The sequence below is a fragment of the Vicugna pacos genome, chromosome 31, assembly GCF_048564905.1.
Source record: "Vicugna pacos chromosome 31, VicPac4, whole genome shotgun sequence".
In the NCBI taxonomy this organism is placed as follows: domain Eukaryota; kingdom Metazoa; phylum Chordata; class Mammalia; order Artiodactyla; family Camelidae; genus Vicugna; species Vicugna pacos.
In genome coordinates, this window is record NC_133017.1 from 17027051 (window position 1) to 17054030 (window position 26980).

General features: G+C 47.0%; 1 protein-coding gene across 5 annotated transcripts in view; it reads left to right on the forward strand.

Annotated features, from left to right (window-relative positions):
- Positions 1 to 627: 627 nt before the first annotated feature.
- The window catches only part of ZNF395 (zinc finger protein 395), a 42648-nt gene continuing 16295 nt past the window's right edge, over positions 628 to 26980 (forward strand). Inside the window, exons 1-2 of one of the 5 annotated variants that reach the window (XM_031692556.2) lie at positions 628 to 766; positions 1061 to 1161. In XM_031692556.2, coding sequence (XP_031548416.1) covers positions 1124 to 1161 — 38 coding nt within the window. In that variant the 5' untranslated portion in view covers positions 628 to 766; positions 1061 to 1123. Of the gene's footprint in view, positions 767 to 1060; positions 1162 to 1732; positions 2002 to 17086; positions 17957 to 21256; positions 22002 to 26980 lie in introns of those variants that run through there. The other 4 variants (XM_072952779.1, XM_072952777.1, XM_072952776.1 and 1 more) reach the window with 4 other exon arrangements.

Here is a 26980-nt window from a genome sequence, read left to right on the forward strand (position 1 = left end):
TAAGTAAAATTTTCCTTTAGTAATAAAGTGTAAAATTCTCACCTGCATTTTCATGTGAAGGGAAAGCTTTGCAAATTAATATAATTGCTGTGATCCCCAAATGCCTTCATTCTTGTTGTTGTTTTTTTTTTTTAGAAATGCAAAATAAGAATGTTTCCTTGAGGATGAGAATTCAAAGATAGAACCAGTCTTTGGTGAGTTATTCCATGGCAGAATTATCCTGTGGCAGGATTTCTCAACAGTGTCACTATTGACAATTCAGACCAGTTAATTCTTCGTTGTGTGGGGCTGGTCTGTGTATTGCAGGACATCTAGCAGCATTGTTGGCCTCTACCTATTAGCTTGGAGAATTACCACTGCCTGAAGTTGTGACAATCAACAATGTCTCCAGACGTCGCCAAATGTCTCCTGGGGGCAGAATCGTCCCCAGTTGAGAACCAATGTCCTATAGGAATTTTGGTTCTATTTAGATATTTTTGTCACAAATGGTGGGAGATGGGGGAAGGGAGATAGTATGTATTGCTTATTTGGTTTGAGCTAGGCACCATACTTATGTTTTTATTTCACCTTTCAGATAAAGCAGCTGAGGTTCAACAGAGATAAAAGAACCTGCTGAAGATCATAAAACTAGTTCAGCAGTAAAATCACGATTGCACACCGGGCTTGTCTGACTGCAAAGCCGGCACTCCTTTCAAGCACACTCCCACTGACTCTCTGCAAGAGAAACGGCGTAACTCAGAAGGTGAACTGACTGCACATTCAACAAGTATGTCCAAAAATATTTTAAAACTTTTGGGGGGAGGGGAATTATTTCTTCTGTTCATTAAGTTTATTTGAATATGTATCTATCTACGCTCATACATGTAGGCACCGGGGCCCCTCACTACCGTTGTGGCTCTGGTCTTATCTCTGAAAAACACAGAGCAACACAATGGAACAGCTTCAATTCTCCTCGTTACAAATTATACAAAAGCCAGAGCCTAACGGTGCCAAAAGCAACTGGTATTGTTTACATAAGGGCTGAAAGCTAATAGTTAACTTTCTCTCCTGTTAATTCCAGAAACAGTAAATAACGCCTCACTTTGCAACTACAAACGAGTGAGATAGAGTAAAATGTCATAAAATGGAGAAGAAAACATTAAAGCAAAGGAAAATGGAAAGGTTGGTTCCCGGCTCCCTTCCTCTCGCCTTTCGCTCGCGCTCGGCGGGTCGGGGCTGCGCGGCCTGGGTCTCGATCGCCCCCGCCCAGCGCCCGTCGGTGGCGCCCGGCGCTTTCTGGCGGCCTTTCCCGCCCTGAGGAGAGCTCGGCCTCTCTCGGAGAAGGCTGTCCTAGAGCCTGGCCTGGAAAAACAACAGCAAGAAACTTTGGCTCGGTTGGCGGCTCAGTGAAACAGGCCAACACTCAAGTTTGGTTCGGGGCTGCAGCCGCCGGGTCCGATTGGGGGTGGGGGCGGGCGGGGGCGTCACCACTCGGTCAGGTTCAAGTGCGCATGTGCGCGAGGAGTCACTCGGGCACTTATTGAGCGCCCACTGTCTACGAGCAGCCGGGGGTGTGTACGCCGGGGCGCGCGGTGGGGGCGCCGGCGCGGAGTTGGGGGGCACGGGCGCGCGTGGCCGGCGAGAGGCGCGCAGGCCGCGTGCGCGCGCGGCGCCGGGGGCGGGGCGGGGCGGGGGGCGCGGGGGGAGGGCGGCGAGGGGGTGTGTCCCCAGCCTCGCCCGGGCGCTAGCTGGCTGGCGCGCGCCTCCGCTCCCTTCCCGGGCGGGGAATCCGGGCCGGGTTGTGGCCGCGGCCGCGTACGTGAGCGCAGTGTCCCGGAGAGGGAGGGCAGGCCGGCCAGGTGGGCGCGAACGGAGCCTCGGCGGGCGGCCGGAGCGGAGTGGGGCGGCGGGCCGCGCCGGGTGGGTGGGCGGGCAGGGGCCGCGGCCACTGCAGCCCTGAGCCGAGCCGAGCTGTCCGAGCAGGAGCTGTCCGGCCCGCGCCGCCGCTCGTGGCGGGGCGAGGTGAGCTGCGCGGGGACCTCGCGGCGCTGCAGCCCGGGGACGGGGGCGGCCCCGGGAACTTCCCACGCTCCGCACGCCCGCGGGGGCCGGGCCGGCGGCCGGAGGGCGCGGAAGGCGGGCGTCGCGGGGGCCGCGGCCGGTCGGGGCGCGGGGGCGCTGCGGCAGTGGCCGCGCCGGCCGGGAGGGGGTGGCCGCCCGCTCTCCCGTGCGCCGCCTTGTTTATCTCGCCTGCCGCCGGCGCTCTCCAAGGAATCCCCTCCCCAACTTTCAGCGCTGTCTCCGAGTCGTCTTTCCGACGGAGGGTGACCTGCCCCCTCCCTGACCCTTTCCGGCCGGGCCGCCGGCCCAGCCCTCCAAGCGCCCCGCGCGTTCCTGCCCGCTCCGCTGAGCGGCCGGGCGGGCGAGTGCCGGGCTCCAGGACGCGCGGCGCGACACACCCTCCATCCCGGGGGCTGGCCCCCACCGTCTGGTCCCCTTCTGTCCACCCCCATTTCCTTCTGCGCGCTTTCACCCTGCGTCTGCTCCCTGGCGGCCCCCAGCCCTCCTGGAAGCTGGCACTGTGGGCATGTGGGGTGCCCGGGTGGGGGCCTGGGCGCGGAGTTTGTCATGTGCAAGCAATTTCAAAGGCTGCGATTTCTTCCCTGTCTGGGAGTTCAGGGCTCAGCGCCTCCACTTTAGGATGGACTCAAATACAAAGCAGCCCACCTGCCAGGCAACGAGGAGGGTGCCGCTGCTTCCTTGATTTCAGGCAGCCCTGGCCAGTGCCCCGGTGGGTTTTGGAGCGCTTCCGCCAGGCGGCCAGGTGCAGGGGTTACCTACAGGCCACCAGTCCGTTCTTTACACCACCTTTTCTAGAAAAGTGTATTTGGTGCATTTTGCCTGAAAGTGAGTGATCAACAGGTATTGATAGACCTTTTATGACACTCTCCCAAGGTGTTGTGTAGAGGTTCCGGGCCTCAAGGAACTTGAAACACCAGGAGCACATAGCAGTGAAGTTCAGTGCTACAGGTACACAGGGGCTGCGGTGTTCTCAGCACCATGCCAGACTCTCTGGGAGATAAGAGGCACCCAAGAAATCGAAGACCTCAGAAAGCCAGCTGAACAGGTGGAAATGATTTGAGAGCTCAAGTTCAAATGAATGTTCTCTGACTGCCAGAATGACTGCAAATGCTACAAAGACAGGGGGACTATCAAAGGCAAGGTTAGAGTTGAGGGAATGGACTTAGAGTACCAAGTTATGAAATATGCTGTGCACGCGGAGAATACCTCTGGCACGGGCCCAGAGGCAAGGGAGGAGGAAGTAACAGGTGTGAGAGGTCACAAAGGGACTACGGGAGGAGAAAGAGGTTCAGGCAGTTATCTCAGTGCGAGAGGACACAAAAGATATGTGAGATGATTCCCTCCAGGGTTTATAATCTCGGGCGTGGTGGGGGGACAGAAAGACTCCAGCCTGGGAACTAAGACCTCAAGATACAGCACAGTTTACCTGTCAAACTGTGAGGTGTGGAATAGATGCTGCTGGAGTTCAGAGAAGGGCGCTGTGGGTGGGAATCATGACTGTATTCCTGGAGCGTGAGATGTGAGACCCTTGAGATGAGCCCTGAGGTGCAAATGAACATAACTTTGCAGAGGGACAAGGAGATGGCTTTGGCCAGACTAGGGGGTATTTCCTGAACAGCAGGAGCTAAAGATGGGGAGAAGCAGTGGTTGAGATTATGAACACCCTAGAAAGCCAGTCTGGGAAATTATACTTTACCCTGTGGGTCCTGGGGAGACAGTAAAGTCTCTGAGCTGGAGACTGATGTAGTGAAATGGTGTTTGGAATGGTTTTAAAAAGTCATGTTAGAAGACAAACCAGTTAGTAGGCTGTTACAGTTGTGGAGTGCCCAGGGGTTGGACCGGGATAACTGGACATGGAAAAGAGGGTGGGTTTTAGAAGCATTGCTGTTGAAATAATCTGTTGACAGGGGCAGGGTGAAGGAAGGAGATGAAGGGAAATTAATTCTTTGTGGAAATTGATTACACGCCAGGGCCTCGGAGCTGCTGTAGTTGGTAACTCGAGAAATCGGAAATGTGTGTTTTGGAGAGAAGTAATTGACACTCAGGCTGCAGAGAAGTTTCTTGTGTTTGCCAAGACATCCAAACATAGGTGTCTTGCAGGCAGCTGCGGCTCTGAGATTGGTGGGAAACTGGGGTGTGTAGGGTAGGGAAGGCTGCCAAAGCTGGGGGGAGGGAAGGCTCTGGGAGGAGTGTCTTCTTGGTCATAGGGAGGCAGTAGAGGCTGCTAGTGAAGGGGACAGAGGTCGGAGTTAGAAGGCTTTATTCTGTCTTGCCATTCAGGTGACACCCCTGGTCCTTAACCTGAAATTGGCACAGTGCCTCTGGGGAACTGAGGCTCCAAGGAGGGGGGACCACTTACTCTTCTAACCAGGAAGGTGGCATTGAGATTGAAGGGAAGTCGAATGAGATTCGCTAAACACAGAAATTGTTGGGCTTTGAAACAAGCTGCATTTTGCTCTCCACTGAGACCCTCAGTCTAGTCCTGGTGTCCTTCGCAGGGTGTGTGTGGGGGAAGCAACAAGATGAGGGGCCAGCAGGATGATGTAAAAGAGCGAGGAGGAAATTTGGGGCCTTGGGGGAGTGCCTTTCCCGGGACCAGGTCCCTCCTGACCGGAGCTTCTGCCAGGTTCACAGGAAGCCAGCGACTCGCTAGCAGAGGGAAAACTGGTGCTTCTCCTGAGCTCAGAATTCTGCTTTCTTGTTGCAGGGGTGGCTTAGTGTGATTTGCTGAGCAAATTCCCCAAGCCTCATAACTTGCAACATCTGAGGGCTGGTGAATTTGAAGGATGATTGCAAAAAGTTGCAGAATAAGTGAGAATGTAATTGCACTTACTTAGCTTTCCTGTGTCTCTGAGATGCAGGATCAGTGAACTAACAGGGGCAGCCAACTCATAGGGGGAAGAAGTGTCCATCAGATATTTTTTCTTTTTAGGGATTACATGACTGTCAAAAAAAAAAAAAAGTTCCACGGCGCACTGATTGAGCTGATCTGCTGGTAATAGAGCAGTGTTTTCTACACTGTTTCGACTGTGACCTACATTAAGAAATAAAATTTACATCATGACCTAGTACACTCAATCATGTATGTATGTAAAAAATCTAATTTAAGTTCATGAAATACTACCTCCTCTTGCTTGGTGCAGTCTCTGCTGATAATTTTATTTTCTTTTCTGTTAGTCTTCATTTGAAAATGCCTGTTGTCTCCCACTAAGTTGACTTAATTGGTCTGTAATGGATGGTAGCCCACAGTTTGGAAAACAGTGCTAGAGCACCTTCACATCGAGGAAGTATTTAGGAAGCTGCTTGTGTGCACAGCTGCCCTGATTGGTGCTGTAAGTGAAAGGAGGCCTGAGCACGGGCTTGGCAGTTTCCAGGCTCCATGGAGAGAGAGGCTCTACCTGTGCTGAAGGAGCCCGGCAAGGTGGTGAAATGCCAGAGAGAGAAATCGGCACCCATAGGGTTCTGAGGAAGGGGCTGTGCTGCTGTAGCTTGGAAGCACTTTCTGGGAGAGAGAAGGAAGTCCGGGATGAACCCTTAGGGGTGTCTCATGGGGCCACACAGGTGGGGGTTGTTGCACAGGCCAAGACTTAGAGTTAGAGGTGTACACATGGTGTGTGAGAATCCAGAACAGAGTCCTTGTTAGAGAGGAGGGAGAAATCAGGCTGGAAAGGTAGGTTGGGATCAAAGGGTAGTGGAGGAGTTATAAACGGGAGGCCCAAAGAATGTGTTCAGCCTTCGGACTGTTGTAATTTGGACCACACCAAGGTTTTCAAAGATTGGGAATGATCCAGCAAGCCTCTGGATTTGGGACTCTCAGAAAGACTCAGGTCAGGCAGGCCTGTGCAGCTGAGTGGTGGCTGCCCTCCATGGGCGGGAGACAGGCCCTGTGGCCACTAGCTGTCCTGGCCCAGGGCGCCCTGTTGCCTCCATCCAGTGGCTGTCAATTCCCTGCTCAGGCCCTCGGATTTGTGACCTGAGTTTTCAAGAGACGTGGAAGCCGAGTAGGGGATTTGGGACCGCTGTCTCAGGCTCTGGGTGGCCACTGGTGGATTTGAGTAGGAGCATGACATTATGGAATCTGAGAGCTTTCTGTGCAAATGATTTGTTTTAGGCTGGTCAGCAACACTTTATGAGTTGCTGCTGGCTGGAACTTTGAAAGATTTTTCTGATGGTTGGAATGGTAGTGATTAGAGACGGCTTTGGGCCATATTATCTAATAGTGCGGCCAATTTCTAGTGACCCCAAGATCTCTCAGGCCTTCCCATTTTCCTCTTCTTGCTGGCCTGTTTGGATGGTGGCTCCTGGCACGTATCCTCTGAGAGCGATGGCGGGGTAGTAACTTGGTGAGATGTGAGTCATGACCGCCAAGTGCCGTATGACATTGGATTCGCAGGAGCTTAGGTTCTGTGACTCAATAATAAAGGAACAGCAAGGAGGAGGGCTATGTCAGTTCTTTGCTTATTTCCTCCTTGGGATGGGTCTAGGGGTATGCCTCCAGGATCCAGAGATTGATAATCTGGGATTCATAATTGTCATGGAATAATTGGTTCAAGCCCAGGTATGAATGCAACGGACCCCTGGAAAACTAGGCTGGTTTGGGGACCAAGTAAGTTCAGGTCTCTGTGGTCAGGAGACAGTTTGGTTTACCCTGTGGGTCGGTAACCACCTGGGATTCAGAGCGCTTCCCAGGGGAGCTACAGGTGACAGGGATCGAACAAGTGTCACCCTGCTTTTTACAGGTGCGCAGTCTGATTATTTTAAAGTACTGCTTTTGTTAAAAAAGGTCGAAACTGAAGTGCTTGTTGCTTAAAAAAAGTGTGGCTGTAGGGTGCAAGAAGTCAGCCGAATCATATCAAATTAAACTCATTTCCTGTTTCATATGGTGTTTCGGTTACTAGTTCAGAGAAATGAAGCAGCAGCTACAGTACACTTTGGCTTCAGTAAAGTATTTAACAGTTTCTTAAGATAGGATGGTCCATATTAAATAAGTGGTGGCATGTGGGCTGAGTGGCGTTATTAATTTAATTTGACAGTCGTATGCAAAAACTGTTAATTAGTGGCACTGAGTCAGCCTGGAAAAGAGTCTGAAAGTGAGTGCCATGGTGTTCTATTCTTGGCCTTGAGCTGTTCACTGTTTTTTCCAGTGTTGTGGATGAAGATACGGTGGGTATGTTTGTCCGCTTTTGTCAGTGGAGGTGGGAGGAATTGCTTACTTGGTAGATAAATCAAGGTTCAAAGATACCCAGAATGAGGGCCCAGATTAAAAAAAAAAGAAGAAAGAAAGGAATAAATATAAAGCTTGCTGGCAGGATAATTCCACTCCCAGAGACCACATCCAAAATGTAGATGATGCTTTGTGCTCAGAGATTATTTAGAGGTGTTGTTTTTTTTTTTTTTTTTAAAAAAACTGTAGTGGAAAACTGGAAAAAAACTAAATATCCAGTGGTGTGATTAGGCTGGAAGTAACCCATAAGAGATTCTGATGGATGTCTTTTATTTTTAATTGGAATATATAGTTGATTTATAATGTGTCAGTTTTTGATGTTCAGCATAGTGATTCAGTTTTTTGTACATATATGTGTGTATATATATATACTTTTCCATATTCTTTTTCATTATAGGCTATTATAAGATACTGAGTGTAGTTCTCTGTGCTATACATTAGGACCTTGTTGTTTATTTTATATATAGTAGTTTATTTCTGCTAATTCCAAACTCCTAATTTATCCCTCTCTTCCCCTCTCCCCTTTGCTAACCATAAGTTTGTTTTCTATGTCTGTGAGTCTGTTTCTGTTTTATAAATAAGTTCATATGTATCTTTTTCTAAGATTCTACATATAAGTGATATTATATGATATTTGTCTATCTCTGTCTGACTTACTTCACTTAGTATGATAATCTCTAGGTCCATCCATGTTGCTGCAAATGACATTTCATTCTTTTTTATGGCTGAGCAGTATTCCATCACACACACACACACACACACACCCTTCTTTATCCAATCATCTGTCGATGGACATTTAGGTTGCTTCCATGTCTGGGCTATTATAGTGCTGCTATGCACATTGGGGTGCATGTATCTTTTCAAATTAGAGTTTTCTCCAGATATGTGCCCAGAAGTGGGATTACTGGGTCATTTGGTAAGTCTGTTTTTGGTTTTTAAAGGAATCTCCATTCTGTTTTCCATAGTGGCTGCACCAAATTACATTCCCACCAACAAAGTAGGAGGATTCCCTTTTCTCCAGACCCTCTCCAGCATTTATTGTTTGTGGACTTTTTAATGATGGTGATTCTGACTGGTGTGAGGTGATATCTCATTGTAGTTTTCTCTCATAATTAATGGTACTGAGCATCTTTTCATGTGCCTATTGGCCATCTGTATGTCTTCTCTGGAGAAATGTCTTTTTAGGTCTTCTGCCCATTTTTGGATTGGGTTGTTTGTTTTTTTGTTACTGAGTTGAATGAGCTGTTTGTGTATTCTGGAAATTAAGCCTTAGTTGCATCATTTGCAAATACTTTCTCCCAGTCTGTAGGTTGTCTTTGTTTTGTTTATGGTTTCCTGTTGGAAGTGTCTTTATAATGGAGTATTATAGCCATTAAAAATATGTTTAGAAATAGTTTTAAAAATAACATGGACAGATGTTTCTGCTAAAAGTTAAGGTGCATCTGCAGTATGATTTCAAATCTTAAAGAAACAAATTTACTATTTGCATTTTCTATAGTGTGTATGTTTATCATAGTGGGAAAAACACTGCTCTCTCTATATGTTTTAATATCCTTTATTTTTTAGAGCAGTTTTATGTTCACAGCAAAATTGAGAGGAAGATACAGAGATTTCTTGTACACCCCCTGCCCCCACACGTGCACAGCCTCCCTGACTATCAGCCTCCCCCACCAGAATGGCATGGTACATTTTTTTTTTTTTGGTACATTTGTTGTAATTGATGAACCTACGTTGACACATCATAGTCACCCGAAGTCCATAGTTTACGTTAGGGTTCACCCTTGGTGTTGTCCATTCTGACTTTGGACAAATGTATCCACCATTATAGTATCATACAGAGTACTTTCACTGCTCTGAAATCCTCTGTGCTCTGCCTCTTCATCCCTCCCACCCCCTGACCCTTGGTAACTGCTCATCTTTTTACTGCCTCACAGCTTTGCTTTTTCCAGAATGTTATATGGTTGGAATCATACAGGACATAGTCTCTTCAGATTAGTTTCTGTCACTTGATAGTATGCATGTAACCTTCCTCTATGTTTTTTCATAGGTTGATAGCTCATTTCTTTTTAGCGCTGAATAATATTTCATTATCTGGATGTATCACAGTGTGTTTATCCATTCAGCTGCTAAATGACATCTTGGTTGCTTCCAAGTTTTGGCAGCTGTTATGAATGATACTTCATAGACATCTGTGTGCAGGTTTTTGTGTGAATGTAAGTTTTCAGCTTCTTTAGATAAATACTAAAGAGTGCAGTTGCTGGACTGTAGGGTAAGAGTATGTTTAGTTTTGTAAGAAACCATCAAACTGTCTTCCAAAGTGGCTGCATTGTTTTGCATTCCCACCAGCAATGAATGGGGGTTCCTGTTGCTCCACATCCCCACTAGCATTTGGTGTTGTCAGTAATCTGGCTTTTGGCCATTCTGATTATGAGTGGTATCTCATTTTAATTAGTATTTTCCTAATGACTTGTGATGACATCTTTTCATGTGCTTTTTTGTCATCTGTATGTCTTTGGTGAGGTGTCTGTTAAGGTCTTTGGCTCATTTTTTGAAATTAAGTTGTTTGTTTTCTTATTGTTGAGTTTTAAGAGTTCTTTGTGTATTATGGATAATTGCTCTTTATCAGATGTGTCTTTTGCAAATATTTTCTCCCAGTCTGTGGTTTGTCTTTTAATTCTTAAAAAACTACTGATTTATTTATTTATTTATTTATTTATTAAAACATTAAAAAAATTTTGGGGGGGAGGTTGGAATTAGGCTTGCTTATTTATTTATTTATTTTAATGGAGGTACTGGAGAATAAACCCTGGACCTTGTGCATGCTAAGCACATGCTCTACCTCTGAACTGTATCCCGCCTCTGCCCCAAACATTGCTTTTTTAAAAACATTTTATTGTTCAAGGACAGGATGTGGTAAGTGTAGATGGTTTGTTCAATGACTGATCTTGAGTATCTACCTGCTATGTGCCAAGCAGTGATTAGACACTGGAGTCACAAAAGAAGACTTGGTCCCTGACCTGAAGTTGATGATCTGATTGAAACGGGGAGACCGACCTTCTTAGAAATTGAATCTGGTTCATAACAGGATCTGAAATTCATCAGTCCAATCAGAGGATCTAGTCGTAACGACCTCTGCTGGTCATGTGACATTTGGACCACTGTGGGGCCATGATTTAAAAGAAACATAAACAAGACTTCATCCACAGGAAGGAGACTAGGATGATGTGGGATCAGGTGTGACTAGTGTGTACTCATGGGGTACACAGTAGTGCTTTCCAATATTTTCATGGTTATCAGCTATAGGAAAGAGTAGACTTCTTCATTTTTGCTCCTGGTATTGGAATATGACCAATGGATAGGACAATTGCTGTATCCTCTCTAGCTCCAGATTTTTCCTCTGCAGAATGATTCCATTACATAACTCCTCGTCTGGTCAATGATTACACTGAAGGTGATGAGCTTGAAGGTTCCTTTTAACCCCAAAGACTGGGAGAGCAGATTTCAGTGCAGTCTGAAAAGGCACTTTCTAAGCTGGCAGACCTGGCCAGCAATGGAAATAATATGTCCATGGAGTAGTGACCTTCTTATTGTTGGAGGTACTAAAGTTGGGTTGAAAGCTGTGGATTAGGGGTGCTGTGGAAGAGAACAGGAATTAGGCTGACCTCCAAAGTCCTCTCCAATTCGTAGGTCAGGTTATTGTGTGACTTGTTAAAACTGAAAGATAATGTGGAATATGGGATATACCTCTAGTTTTACAGTATTTGAGTCAACATCATCATATAAGCGCTTTAAAAAATGTTTGTAAATGGATCTGGGGTCCTTTTAGAAAAGGTGAAGAGAACTATTCCAACGTGGATTAGGACTGAGTTTGTGGCCCCAGAGCTGCTGAAAATTGAACTTGGTCTTTAGGAAAAATAAGAAGATGGGGGTGGGGTGGAAATGGCAAATGACCATAAATAAAATAGATCGACATACAGAAGACTAATGTGTTTATTGGCCAGTTGCATTCATTAAAATGCGTGAATCAAGATGGGACCTTTAATTGACTCCTGGGTCCTCCGCGTGGCTGTGGAGGACCTGGGAGTGCCCTTCACTGTGTCCTTCTCCTTCATTTTTACCCTGCAGATTTATATCACCAGGTGCAGCACATTAAATGCCATCCTGACACCAGGGACAAGTCAGAACTTTGCAATTGCTCTATAGGTTTAGTGACAGAGAGAACAAGGGACAGATACATTAAAAGAAAATCTTGAGTGGGGTTTTCCAGGAATGCATATGATTTAGTTTATATCAGACAATAAATTTGTGGTTTGAATGAAAGTTTTTTTCATTTTTGTGATTTTATTATTTGTCGCTTACATGTGGAAATTTAATTTTGCCAACATTTTTACTGAAATACATGGTTTCTTTAGGATCCATTCTGATTTTTAAAAAAAAAATTAGCTTTTCTTCCTGATATTTTTGGGTTACTTCTTTTGTTGTTGGGGGCAGTGCTTGGGGCAAAGCACAGAGCAGAAGTTTCTTAGAGAGCTCTGCAAAGAGAATAGAGGTTTATCTCATCTTTTGGAGAATGACACAAGATAATTTGTGTCGCCATGTGATCCGTGCCCACATTTTGGCATTTGCAGAATCAGCGTTGGGCATAAAAGTGGGGTAATTCCGGGGTGCACAACCTCGGGGGTGCCAGTTTCGATGTCTGTAAAAAGTATAGGCAGAACTTGGTTATTCAGAATTGAAGCTGGAAATCTTTGTGCACTTGATGATAAAGGGCCCAAGCGGCCTTTATATCACTGTCACTTGGACACAGTGCTTGGCATGTCAGCTGTGCTCGTTGAACTGTAGGAATCAGTTTTGTGGGCCACATGCAGTGGGGAGGGGAGAAACTTAGACTAGCATTTTTTTTTTAAGACAAAATACGATAAGAAATAACAGCTCTCAGCCTTTTTTGTCCTTTGAGTATTGGGAAGCCATAAAACTCTTTTAGTAAAAACAACCACATTCAGCGACTGTTTTTCACAGTGCGGGGAGAATGAAAAACTCCCTCTCCTCTTTCTGTTTTTCTTCTTCTGCTGAGAATGAATTGCTCCTGGTGTGCCGTTCTTAAATTCATGTGTCCTCTATCCATTTTAATCTTGTTATCTATTTTTATGGTGACTGTCGCCATGGTACTTGTGCTCCTTACATAGCACAACAGAGATTTCAGATGTCTGATAGGACAGCTCAAAGTTCTGCTGCAGCCAGCAGAGAGACAGTGTTTAAGTAGTTTTTTTTTTTTTTAAATTGAGGTGTAATTTGCATACAGTGGAATGCTCAGATCTGAAGTGTGCTGTTTAATCAGTTTTGACAAATGCACTTTGAGACAGAACATTTCCATCGCCTCAGAAGTGTTCCTCGTGACCTTTTCCAGTCAATCCTCTCCCAACCAGAAGGACCACAACTGATTTCTATCACCCTAGGTTAGTTTTGCCTACTCAGTCCTTAATATTAGAAATTTGTGTTCCTGAGGACATTATACATAGTGTTTTGAAGAGGTGGAGGAGTATGTGTGTGTGTTTAAAAATCTGTTCTGTATGGTTAGGTGAGCCCGGGGAGTAAATAATATTTTGGAGCTTGTCTAATGTGGTGGTCAGATTCTTCCTTCTCATTAGCCCACGGGATCCGAATTTACGTTAGAAATCCTGATTACAGAGGGAAGGGTCTGAGGCACAGACAACTAGGCCTGGTGTGGATTATGTGTGATTGCACAAGGGCTGCCATTAGACAGTGTGTGTGTGTGGTGTTGGAGAGCTAGAATGCTCAACTCAGAGAACTGAAATTACTCCTAGGACACCCCTTTGAATTACCCAGAAGCCCCCTGACCTGCTTTTGTCCTTTTTCTTGCCTCTTCCTTGAACTAGCATCTAAATGGAACCATCCACAGAGTCCCAAAGCTGGTCTTCTAATAGTGAAACAAGATCTGTTGCAAAGCGCACGGCTTTGCCGTGCTGAGCTCTCAGCCTCCCGGGAAGCACGTCCAGATTCGGGTAGAAATTGCCCCCCAGACACTTGACTGAAATGTATGGAACAGGCTCAGTTTCTGCCTGTCTTAAGAAAATTAAATGCTGAAACGAAATTTTCATTCCGCAAGTAGTAGGTGAACACATTCTCTGTAGGAAAAAAAAAAAGAAAAGAAAATGCAAACCTTTCAGAGCAAACAGAATCTTCCTTGACAAGCACTCCTAATCCCAGTCCTTCCCCAGAGGTTAACCACTGTTACTGGTTTGTTGGTATTCTTCAGATGCTTGACATACTTGCATTTACACCTATAGAACTTTCAAAAAGTGAAGCGGCTGCCCTGCAAATGGTAGTGTGCGGCCCCCCACCCCCACCCGAACTGCGGGCCGTGCTGGCGTCTTGGTGAGCGCTCTCTCTCAGCACGGAGAGGTTTCCTTGGGTTTGTTAAGCTCCTGCATGGCTTTCCTTAGACTCAGAAGGCTAAACCTTTGTTTGATTTAGCCTAATTGATGGACATTTATTTCCAGATCCTCTATGGTTACAAATGCTGTTACAATAAACATGGCTGCACAGGCCTCTTTGAAACGCGTGTGAGTGTTTCTCCAGGGTGGGGACCGGACTTTAATTTTAAATCTTAATAAAGGCCCATTACAAGGTCAGTTCCAAGCTCAGACTTAATGTTGGCGGGGCGTCCTGGAGGTGGGCTCAGGCAGAACGCCGTTGTCTTCTTAGAGTGGGGTGGGTTTTAGGCTGTGCCAGGCGTGTGGCCCCGACGCCTCAGCGCTGTTTAGCTGGAAGGGGGGGGGTGTTGGGAAGGGCTCGGCCGAGCCCCAGAGTCAGTTCTGTCTGGTCCCCCGAGGACTTTGGCCTGGTTGGAGGAGAGTCCATTGGGTGCATGGGCAGCACTTGCTGGACTCTGGATGGTAAACTCTAAACCCAGTTCATTCCCTGGCTGGAGACCGTCCGTGCATTTGTGATGCTTCTCCGTCTGCCTTTAGAAAACAAAGTGTGGCTTCATCGTGCAAGCCAAGGGTGGGGCGTTTGGAAGCATTTTCATGTTTTTGTTTTTGTTTTTTTTAAAACCTGAACACTGTCGTGTTGCTCCTATTAACAGTTCCATCTTCTTTGGAGGATGGTGCGTGTCTCTCTGTATTTACACTTCTTGCCATCATCTCTAGATCTCTGGGAACTCCTAGAAAACATGCAAATTCATCATGGCAGACCAAACCCAGGCCTTAGCCAGGTAAGGGAGGGCTTGGCTCTGTTGCTTTTGAAGGGCCTGTGCTGCTGCCACAGGTCACCCTGTTGATGAGGGCAGAGCCCTGTTGCAGCCTTAATTACCCCCCATGCATTTGTCTTCAGATTCCTAACTCAGAGGTTGGAAAACCTTCTGGTTCTGACCCCAGGGGACCCCCACTCTTGCATTCAAACAGTTGTCCAAACCCAGTAAGGTATTTATACTGCTGCCTTTGGGGGTGTTGAGGCATCTCCTCCTCTGGTCAAGGTTGGGGCCCTGTCTTATCTCTCTCATTTGCTAGAGAGGGCCCTACTGGCCTTGGTCTGTCTGGCTCCCTTATCGTGCCCTTCCCATCACACAGCCCATTAAGGGGACTGTCCTCTGGTTTTATTACATCTTTCTCGGTGGGCGGCCACCCGTGTTCCCAGTGTGGACGATTCTGTAAGTTTATAGGAGCGTAGTGGGCAGTGTGTTTCTTCCTGTTTTTCTTACTTTTGCAGTGGTGCTGGGCAAAATGATTTGTTTGTTTTTTGGCCTCTGTGACCACAGTAGGATGACAGTCTGGGCTACAGTGACACAGAGGTCCCTTTACTGGGTTCTCACTGTTGCCACAGAGCTCCTCCATGATTTCGATTTTTTCTTCCCTTCAGTGTAGTACACTGCCTTCATCGATGTTAAACTTTACTGTCTGCTTTTCCCCTAGTTGAGCAACATTTTTCCTGTAATCTTCCTCTGAGTTTGGCTCATCGCCACCCAGAGCCTGGTGCCTTTTTTAGGCGAATATTTACTGAGCTTTGCATGGGCGGTGCCTTTTCCCATTCTGGCCCGGGCTCCTCTCTCAGACCTGGGGAATCAGAGTCCCGAGGGAGGGGGGAGCTTGGTGACTCCTAAAGACACTGTTGAAAATAACCTGCCTTGCCTCATCAAAGCCCTCTATTTTCCTTTGGAGTGGGAGCCAGAGTTTTTCTCATTTTACTGGTGGGGAAACGGAGGCACAGAGAGACGGGGTAATTTGCCCAAGCTCACAGAATTGGGCAGTTAGAGCTCGTTTGCAAACCCTGACTGTTCCCCTGGGCATGCTCTTTGGGATATTTGTAAAAGTGTAAAAAAGAGTAGTTGTAACCCTGATCCCAGAGAGCCCCAGGCTCGATGGTGGGCTCTCCTAGCTTGCATTTCCTTTCCCCTCTGTGCCCAAACCACTGCCACCACATTAACCTCCAGCGGCTCAAATTTTCACTAACAAGGAACCTCGTCTCGCCTCGTCCCTTACTCTCACTTGATGCATAGTTTTCCTGTCTAATAAAGTGGAACGGGCATAGCTTTGGGAATCAGACGTATCTGAGCTCATGTCTTTGTTCTGTCACTTCCCAGCTCTGTGGCCATGGGAGCATTCTCAAACCTCCCCGAGCCTCAATTTCCTCATCTGTAAAATGGAGAAGACGATGGTACTGATCTCATGGGCTTATTGTGAAGGGTAGAGTGAGATACAGTCTGTGAAATGCTTCACCAGTGGCTAGCATATCTGTCTTTGAGAAGTGGTCGCTATTGGAACATTCCTCAAGGACTGTCCGTCTTCGAAAGGTTGTGGATTGCACGGAATCGTGTATTTTCTCTTGCCCGTTGACTCTGTAGCAGTTTTAAGGAAGTCGTTAGATGCGATTTTGTGGCTTGTGAACACCTTCCGTCTTTCCCCTCGAAAGAGTCTAGTCTTCTGCTCGCCCTAAACCAAGTTCAGCCTGCCTGCCTGCCTGCTTGACCTGGGGCAGGATTTGATGTGGTCTCAGCCTCGTCAGTCGTCCTGGGGCAGGACCAGCGCTGGGCAGTCATGGCCGCGACCTACTGAGCCCTAGCGTCATCCTTCATTTCTCTCAGCACATGTTTGCGGGCCCTCTGGTCTCTGATTGATCCATGTTTATTTGGTCACTTTGGCTTAGAACGTCCTCACCAGTGAGCATGCTCTCATCCTCTGTCCATTTCAGGAAGGACATCCGAGAGTGGACGCCCTGATACCGTGCGCTAGGACAGGGATGCCCGTTCCTTTAGCCTGCGTCTGCATCTCTGTGCGGCCACTGCACGCATCCTCAGCCCCACAGTTATGGGGCATGAAGATTCCCTAAACCGCCTCTTCAGAGAAGGCTGCTTTCTTGGTGGCTTGTGCCTGGGGCCAGCGCCTCCTGCGCTCCCTTGTTTCACCGTGTCTTTAACCAGCTCCATTCTGGTGTCTGTAGTCTCCTCACTTAGGCTGACTTTCTGTTTTCTGGGAGAAACGAGTCTGTCTCTTTCACCTTCCAGTCACTCAGCAGGTTTTTTTCCCCCCCTTGATTCATAACACATTTAATTTCGACTTCTGTAACTTATGTCAAACACTTTAAAATTTTAGCACGCACATTCATTTAACTTTATGAGCTTCATCCTAAAAATTGTCTTTTTTTAAAATCAGGCATAGGTGTCAGATTGCTGGATGGTTTTTGCATTCTCCTGAAAAGCAAATTCTGATTCATTCATCTAATTATATAGCACAAGTATGTACATGTAGCTCCGGAGCGTATTAAGTGCTTTAATAAGCAAGTGCTGGGGGTGGGTTGCAGGTGGAGCTCAGTGAGGCCTACAGGTCTTTAAAGACAGGGTCTGAAGCGGAGGCTCCTTGGTTGTTCTGTTCAGTTCCTCAGCAGAAGCCTGGCGCCTGCATTGAATACTAGCAGATTTTTTTAAAACACTGGCATTTTGGTTCTGTGGTGCCCCTCCCCCGGCTTCCTGGTGAGTCTGTGCTGACCTGTTTGCTGTGTGGGTCTGCACAGGTAAACGTGGATTTGGATCCAGGACAGCTGGGACCCAGGACCCAGGCATCAGACGCAGGAGGTTGCTTGCAGAGGCTGCTCACGCTCCGCCTCGGGGAGGTCTGGCCGCAGGCCTTGACCCACCCCGGGCAGGGCACCAAGACGGGTTTCTGCTGGGAGAGGAGAGCAGGGTTGCGACCTGGGTACTAAGAGTGAGGCGAGGGGCCAGGCCACGGGGGAGACTGGCAGTGGTGGGGGCCTGGCTTGGGCTCGGGGCAGAGCTGGCTGGCTGGGTGTCGAGCTGAAAGCAGGGAGCCCTGGGGTTGGTCCATCGATGCCAGCTGGCCTCTGAATGGAATCCGTTGGATTCCCAGGTTCCCGTCTTGCGGAAATCAGTTCTTCTGTGACTTCAGTGAATCAGTGGCTCCCCCGTGGTCAGCTCCTTGATTCCCTTTAGAGTCCATTGTTGTGTTGCTGGTTCTGGTTGAGTATCTTTTTGCATCCTCAGTCCCCAGATGCCAGCTGGACAGTGGCGCCTAAGCACTCCCCACGGCTTGCTGTGTCATTTAGCTGTCTAGCACCAGGCTGAAATCGAGGAATAGGGGAGGGAGCACAGCTGCTGTGATCCTTCCAGATGCTGGGCACTCTTCTCGTTTTCCCCAGGTAAGGTGGGAAATGGAAGCTCTGAGGTGGCGGCTAACTGCTACAAGTTACACAGGTCAAGGTGGCGGGCTCCCATGTGCTACTTCCCCGGAGAGGCGTCCTCTGCAGCGATTCCGGGCTCGGTCGCTCTTGCACGTGCTGGTTCTGTTTTGAGGAGCTGGTTTTAGTTCCCCAGGTGTATCCAGACTCCCCCCCCCCGCCTCCTGCCCCACCCCCAGCCACAAGCACTCCTGGGGGATTGGAAGCATTCCCGTTGGTATTGGAGGAAATGTTCCAGTCCCAGGAGAGCAGAGCAGTGTCTCCCAGGAGACGGTGACAGAGTGACAGGGTGAGGAACTGCCCCGATCCTGAAATAGCCTGTACACTGGGGGGTCAGAATAAAGGGAAAAGTTGGATTAAAAGCTGGTCTGTAGAAGCCTGGTACCTCCCTTCTGGCCAGACAGCCATCCTGGTCTTGGAACAGATTCTGGTGTCCAGCTCTTATTTCAGGTTTTTAAATGTTATCGCCACTAGAATGTTCTGTCATTCCAGCAGCACATGTTGCTTATCTTGTGATTTATAATTTCCAAGATTACAGCTGCTTTCCCATTGGCTTACCTTTACCTTTTGCACAGGTGGCTCCCAGGTGAGACTGGGACTCCCGAAGTGGGTATTTGGGCACCTCGATCCCTTCCCTCACCCTCTTCTCTTTTCTGGTGAGGTGTCTCATTGGCCCTCTGATCTGCGGGTGCATCGTTTGGCATCTTTAATTTCAGCTCTCCCGCTCCTGGCCTGGCCCCTGGCCCAGGTGGCTCCTTTCTTGGGCACCTGCAGCCCTGTGTGCTCTGATTACCCTCCCCAGGCGAGGGCTGATGCCTTTTTATTACCTATTGATCCGAGCCAGGGAAGTCACCAGGTGGCTCTCCCTTCCCTTGCAACTCTCCTATCTGTTTGTTTAGCATGGTCAGGGAACATGATTTTTTTGGGGGGGGATCATGATTATTCATTCAAATGACTGTTGTGTTCCAAATAGTTTTTCTGCTTTAACCACTTCAATGAAACAGTAGAGAGCCTGCATTTCTCTGCCTTCAAAGGGTTGAGAACATCACGAACCCTTTCCCTCGTGTCTTGGGGGTTGGCACCTCAGGCAGCATGACCACGAAGGTATCCTTTCCTGGCGTGTGCAAGCAACACTCAGGGACTTAAGCTAATGGGTCCTGGATTGCAGGCATTTTAAATTCCCCTCTCTGTGTTTTATATTTTGGGGGATGGTTCTTTCATTGCCAGCTTTCACTTCTCATTCCTGTAAGTGCCTCTGATAGATCCCTTCTTCCCAGTGAAACTCACACTGTCTTCCTTGCAGTGCTGTGAGGACCAGACAAGGGGACATGAAGGCATCAGGCCGGGGGACTCCAGAGTCCTCTGTCCCGAGCCCCCGTCCTGCTGCTGGGGAAGAGAAAATTAGACCAGGGAGGGGCCAGGAATGCTGCAGATGCCACAGCTTGCTGGTTTGGGCAAATCAGTGACCTTCTGGAAGAACCTCAGTTTTCTGAGCTGTAAAATTAGGATTATATTGTCCCTCCATGTTTTCTTGAGTTGCTGGGAGGTTGGGAAAATAAGGAAGTCCCCACATGTGTGTATCAAAGAGAATGGAAAGCCGAGTGCCGCGCAGGCATTCATTGGCGGTTTGCATTAACTCGCAGCTTACAAGCTTCCTCTGCAAACCGCTGGAGGGAACTGTTAGTTCTCTGAGGCTTTTTCTCCCAGAGATGCTCAGCTCCCAGTTCCCTCCTTGCCACCTGGCTCTGGGTGAATTGCTGGGGCAGCAATAATTCATCCGTGTGCCTCCTGCTGGAGCTCTCACATGGTTTCCTACGGTCCAAATCAGGTTTCATCACAGTGCGGGCGCCCACACGTGCATGCGTGCCCCTGTGCGTGTACGAAAACAGTGCTGGATCACCTCTCCACCCTACGTGGCGTGCTTGTAGGCATGACTTAAAAAAATTTATAAAGAGTTTTTAGTTTTTAACTTTTATTTATTGAAGTTAGTTGATTTACAATGTTTCAGGCATAGTGCAAAGTGTTTCAGTTACACGTATAGATGTGTTTTTTTTTCAGATTCTTTTCCATTATATGTTATTGCAAGAAATTGAATATAGTTCCCTGTGCCATATAGCAGGTCCTTGTAGGCATGGTTTTACTTATCCCTGCTTCCTTATACAGTCTTCACTCCTCGTTTTCAAGAGAACACAGCTGTCTGAGAACCAAGTTTGAACACTAAACCTCTACTCTGGCTTTTGATAGCTGTCTTCATTTTATTTCTTACAATACATTCTTTTTTAATCTGTGGCTCTCTTTACCTCTGGGAATGGCATCATTCAAAATCACAAACCTGTTGGGATAAGCAAGGTATGGTCTCATTCCTCAAGGGGCTTGCAGTCTAAGGGAGATGTAGTCCATTGGTACTAATAGAAATCTTCTAGATCACTGAGCCCTGGGTGGCAAGTACTGAGCTAAGACTTCTCTTATGTAACACAGAGTACAGTGTGCCCGACAGGGCAGTGAATAAAGGGCGCTGGTGGTTTTGAAAGCAAACGGGGAGCTAGGTGTGAAGGAAGGGGAAGTGTGTTTGTTCCTGGGCCGAACTGTGAAAACGCTTTCCTTCCCTGCCGGCAGTGCAAACAGAACGGTCTCTTTGACTTGATTGAATGACTGTTGTGCAGTCAGCCCAGCAGAAGTATTTGTTGATCAGGGTCATTTATTATTTGCTGGAGAAAATTCAGTGTAACCAGATCAGGTGACCTATTTCTGTGGCCCATCTGTTGGAATATGAAAATAGCATGGCTGTTTGGGGCCCTTATTTTCCCTTTCCATTTGTGTTACATCTGTTACTCACAATAATGGGAAGGCTGGATACTCACTCCTAGGAGATGCTGTGGAGAGGATACTGGCCCTGAATGGGGGATGGGCAACCCCTCAGATCCCTGCCAATCCTGGTAGTCTAATTTTAATTGTACCGTAGTCTAAACTGTTTGTTATACACGAATGTGGTGTAATCCAGTTTTTATTTTTTAATTTTTTAAAGCACTTTTATTGTGGTATAATTCCTGTACAGCAAAATACTCATATTTCAGAGGTACAAGTTGATGGCTATTGATAGATGTAGACACCTATGAAACCACCACCACAATCAAGATAGCTAACATTTCTGTCACTCCCCAAGAGATGCCAATTTCTAATTCCTGAGTTATCTCTTCCCACCCTCTACCCAGTAACCAGAAGTTTTTTTCCTATGTCTGTCAGTCTGTTTCTGTTATGTAGATAAGTTTATTTGGGTCCTTTTTTTTTTTGATTCTACATATAAGTGATTTCCTGTGGTATTTTTCTTTCTCTTCCTGGCTTACTTCATCTAGAATGACAATCTCCAGGTCCATCTATGTTACTGCAAGTGGCATTATTTTATTCTTTTTCATGGCTAAGTAGTATTCCTTTGTGTATATATACCACAACCTCTTTATCCAATCATCTGTTGATGGACATTTAGGTTGTTTCCATGTTTTGGCTATTGTAAATAGTGCTGCTGTGAACATTGGGGTGCATATGTGTTTTCAAATTTTTAAAAAACAATTTGGAAAAAGACATGATTAGAATGCCCTGAGAATCCAGATGGTCATTCTCTGAACAGCTGATACAGAAATGTTGGTATTGAATTAACTACTAATATGCTCAGTGCTTTGTATCTTAAACTCATGAAAATCTAAGATGCACACCACACATTAAAAAAATAGTGTAACAGGGTCAGATACATAACTTGAGAGACCTAGAAGTTTTAGCTCAGACCTTTGGCTACTCTTGGAGACTTTCTATCGAAGGCCAGGTTGGGCAGAGAATACTCTGGGAAGAAAAGGTCAAGATATGCTCAGTGAAGTTGTTTTTTATTTTTATTTTTTAATTTTTTTCTGGAAAAGGCACCCCAGAAAAAACTAAGGCTTGAGAACTACCAGGCAGCATTCAGGTGGTGATGGCAGAGTTCGACAGCTTGCTTCCATCTCCCAAGTTTCAAATGGTGAGAACCACAGACATATTTGCATATAATCATAGGCTGTGAACGCACATGGTATCTCTCAACAGAGATCATCCCTGGCCAGGAATTGCTGAAAAATGAATTGTTTGGGCAAATGAATTGTCCTATTCTCCACTGAGTTCTGTTATGAAATAAAAGGTGTGGTTGGCTACAGCATTTTGATCTTTGGATGAACTTAGAACATCTCATTGAAAAAAGAAATTAAGTTAAAACTTAACAGATTTAAAAGAAAAAAATTAGCAATTTTCTGGTTAAAGATAAAGAATGATATGCGGAATATTAGCCAAAGAACTAAAAACTCAAATTGTTGTTCTGTGCAGTGGTTACCCAGTGGAGATCATAAAATAGCTGGAGAGCTGAGGTTAAGTGGAGAACCTGAAACTCTTGGCAGAGGAATGATGTCCCTCATCTTGGTCCCTAAACCGTTCATTAGAGAGACAGCAAGCACCCAAGCTTCAGCACATGGGAACCTTACTCTAAATTTCACCCTCCTTAACAACAAGAAAAAGAAACCACCCCGTTAGTTGTGTAATGAATCACTTGAACTTTATGACCTGTGTCCTGGAAGTGCCACTAGGTGATGTCATGGCTTGTTGCAGTGTCCGCAGGAGGTAGGAGAGAGCAACCATTGTGCATGAGCGCGTACACACACACACACACACACACACACACACACGTGGATGTGCTGAGACATGTGGTTGTCCGGCAACAGTCACATGTCAAATGGCAATTTGCAATTTAGAACCACAGAGAGGGTTTGTTTTCCTGTTCTGTCTGTTCCAGTTATTTAACTGATGGCAGATGTCCTCACTAAGGGCTATTAGCACATCAGAAGATGTTTGCTGAGCCTGGAAAAGGGCTAACCCCTTCTGGACATTGACCAAAATACATATTCTCGGGGAGCCAACCCCTCCCTGTTGGTGAAACAGCGGTAGGGGTGAGACGCAAAGAGGGCTCAGGATCTCCTTAGAACTGTACATCAGCCGGGAAGTCTTTTTCAGCATGAGTTTATATTTCAATCAAGGAATTCCATACCTTGAGAATGTAACATTGTAAAGCTAGGTTTGACTCCATGTTGAAACCTTGTTGCTGTTACCCTGTGATAGATGTTTCTTGATTTCTCTTTGTGGTACCGGAACCACATAGCAAATTAGGGGCTGGCTGATTTATATGGATCAGCGATAGCTCCCAAGAAAGAAACCAGCAGGGGAGTGAGTAGAAGTAGAGACCAGGGAAGAGTGATTTGAAGGAGGCTGCAGTTACTTTGATAGAAACACGCTGGGAGGGGCTTGGGACCCTCAGTCTGAGATACAAAGTAACTGGTGGTCCTGGAAAGTTCCTTTAGGGTCCAGAGATAACCTGGCTCCTCCACCCACCTGCATGGCAGACCGCTGTAGGTGCTCGAATCCACTTCTGAATCCCTAAAGGATTCTGTTGACTGGGTTTTCTACTGAGCCACGTTCATAATATAATGACTGCAGATGAACACACCTGAGCATCCTGCCCAGCCTTACACTTGGTCTAGATTTGTATCGTTTCACTTCCACACTATCCATCCCTGGTGTAAATTTGGCTAAAATTTTCCGTAACTTTTAGGATCAATTACATTATCTCTTTGCACCCTCTCAGAGGGTGATAGGTGTATAAAGTTCCTACCAAACTGCTGAATGATTAACAGTGAACTGGACAGCTGAACAAGGTTGGGGTAAAGCACTGACCTTTATTTTGTAGGTGGGAGGTTAAGATGCAAGTGGAGAAGGGACTTTCAAGGAAAGAAAACACACAAGGAAATGGAAGTAGGGACTCACAGGATTGGCAGCTGTGGTTTTTGTTTTTGTTTTTTCCTATCGCGGTTCACTGACACAGGGGAGGACAAAAAAACATGTAGATAAAAAGTAACTGAGTGTTTTATTTTGAGAGATCTCACACGTATGGGAATAATGGCAGGATGGTGCCCCATGACACCAGGTAGACACGAGTTCAGCCCCTAGGGGCGCCTTTCCTGGGTGTGTTGCCTTGGCAACCGAACCTCTCGGTGGCTCAGTTTCCTCATCAGAAGTAAAAGACCCTATGTTTATCTTGAGTCGTTCTGAGGATTAAATTAGATACAATTTGTGAAAGCCAGTGCTGTTAGGCACTTTATAAAGGCAGTTTCCCTTCCTTCTTTCTCTTCTGCTTTTAAAAATGAAGATTGGGGCATACTATAAATAAAACAAATAATAAGCTGAATCTCAGGGTGGAATTCGGGCCAGTTAAAGGGGAAAGGCCCAGAGGAAGAAGCCGGAAGGGGGCAGGTTCATCACCTCTGCAAATCCAGCAGGCCCTAGGAGGTGCAGCGTCACACGCCAAATAAAAAGTGTTCTTTATGTTAAAAAAAAAAAAAAAGACTTAGAGAAACATCGTCAGAGTCTGTTAGCCAAATATTTCAGGCTCTGTCTGAAGACTGGAAGCCCAGGAATTTTGGAAATACTACCCTTTCTTCATTTTCAGTGGTAGAGACCTCAAACTTCCTGCTGTGGAAAGTGGGGGTGGCCACTGTGTGTGTGTGTTTTTTGTTTTTTGTTTTTTTTTTTTTTTGGTCAAGAGCAGGATTGTTTCTCTGGGTAGATGCTGCCATCTGATGTCTCTAAGTGGCACTGTGGCTTCACTTCTAGCTCAGTGACATTAAACTGAGGGTTAGAGATTCTCGTTTCTGCCTTGAGGCTTCAAGGATGATGGTAGGTGACTGAGTTTTTGAAACCAAATTAGCTTGGACCTTTTTTTTTCCCGATAGTAGTAAAGAATTTACTCCTTACTTTTCATTTTGATTACATACATAGTAAAACTTTCCAACAGAGTGTTACTGGATGTAGAGTCACCAGGCACCTAGGCTGGAACTCTGTAGGTGACTCTGATGTTTTTCTTACCTTTTGTTTGCTTTCTAGGGAATTCATGGTGGAGATACCACGCTCTCTGATTCCAGCCCTTGAAGCTCTGAGTACAGCACTTGGAAAAATGAATTAACCCCTTTTCCTCCATATTTGCGATTTTATTATTATCTTTAAAGCTTATTTTTCCCATTCATGCTTTGTTATGACAGAGGAGATGTTTGCTTGGCATAGTTTGCTGGGGTGGGTGGGAAGGAGGCCAGAATTCAGGAGAGGTGGAGATGGTGTAGGACCTACACAGAGCCCAGTGGCACTTGTGGACGAGGGTGGAAAGTAAAGAAAGTTTATGGAACGATCTAAAGAAAGTTCAAACCCAGAGTTGTGAGGCAGTTTTCATCTGGCCTGAATGTGGCCAGGGGAAGGGGGCGGTGGGGAGGAGAGATGCAGTCTCTGAGCAGAGAGATGGAACAGTCTCTTGAAACACCAGGCTTCATAGACGGGGGTGGAGTTAGCCTGGCGGGCATCCAGGTAGGCAAGTCGTGCTGATACCGGGTCCAGTAGAATCCTAGTATTTGATATCTGCCACGGCACCAGGAATATGCTTTGCACTCATAAGTTCCTCAACTAAATATTTGCCTGAGTCAATGAGTTAGGAGGGAACAGAGGACCAGGAACAGCAGACACCAGGAACGTGCTAGGGGCCCCAGAGCAAATGAACCTCAGAATGGCTGGGGAACCATGAGTTCTCTGGAGAAGGGGCAGCGTGCGTTTGCTGAATGCTGGGTTTGGTTCCTCCCTTCTGCCAGCAGACCCGCGCCTGGGAACACCCGGGCCCCTTGGAAGGGATCTGCCCCCAAAGCCCTGGGCGGGAGCAAGGGCTTCAGGTTTCTGGTGGAGCAGGGGCTACAGAGTTCTGATCTGTTGTCAGGTGACCAGTGGAAGTCAGTTCTCAGAGAAGAGTTGGTGGGAATGAAGCTGGTGAGAAGGGCCAACTCCGTAGCCTGGGGACCAGAAGGGAGGGTGTGGCTGGGGGTTGTGAGCACAAAGCTTGACCCTCCGGAGGCTGGGCAAGACCTTGTGACCCAGTTCATGGCAGGGTTGGAAGTCAGGGGAGTCCCAGGAGGTGAGGAATAGGGAAGAAGAGGTCATAGGTCTTGGGCCCCAGGCAGAGCATCCTTGGAAAGAGGAGGGGGAGCATGGTGTAGTCCTAAAAAAACACAGACTTTGAATTCATCAGGTCCCAGGGGCCCTGGTTTGGCCTTTTACTTTTATCTCGGTCGGTTCTCTTAATCTCTCCAAGTTCCTGTTTCTTTGAGAACAGAACAAGGATGGCTGCTCATGGTACCCAAGGAACGAGAGGATGCCAGTACAGCACTTAGAACAGAGTCCAGCGCATAGGAAATGCCCTTAAGTGTTAGGTCTGAAGATAATATTGTCTGTACACAAATGAGGTGTTTAGGGGTGAGCTGTCCAGATGACCAGGGGGTTAGATCTTATTACCTAACGGGGAAAAAAGGGGATCATTCATCATCTTTTTAAGAATCTGAGAGAAGCCTGTGCCCAATGGTCTTTCCCTGGAACGTCCTCATTTGCTCCTCCGAGGTGTTGGTCAGGGGAGTGTTAGCGTTGTAACTTACAGACAAGGAAACTAGCTCTGAGTGGAGACCAACACTGGTACCTGAGGCAGATCTACTGTGTTTTCCCTGCATACCACTAAGCAGGGATGGCTGAGGCCCTGGAAGATAGCCTTCCTCTTTTTCTGGAATAGGGTGGGCACCTGAAGGTCAAAGGGTGCTCCCCCTGCCCTCAGGCCTGGGGCTTATAGAGTGCCAGGTGGTCAACCACCTCTCGGACAGGCGGATTTTGACTAAAGGACCATCACAACAGCCTTCCTAGTTTTGTCTCCTTCCTAGCTCTTCCCCGGTATAAAATGTGGAGGGTGGCGCTACGGGACCCCGCTTTCTGGAGTATGACATGTGGGGATGCAATGAACCCCAGAGCACATAGAAATGATGTGCATGGTTTCCAGAGCTAGCTCCTGTCTTTCGTGGGATGCATGTGCAGAGGCCTGGAATGGTCTTCCTTGGTTCTTGT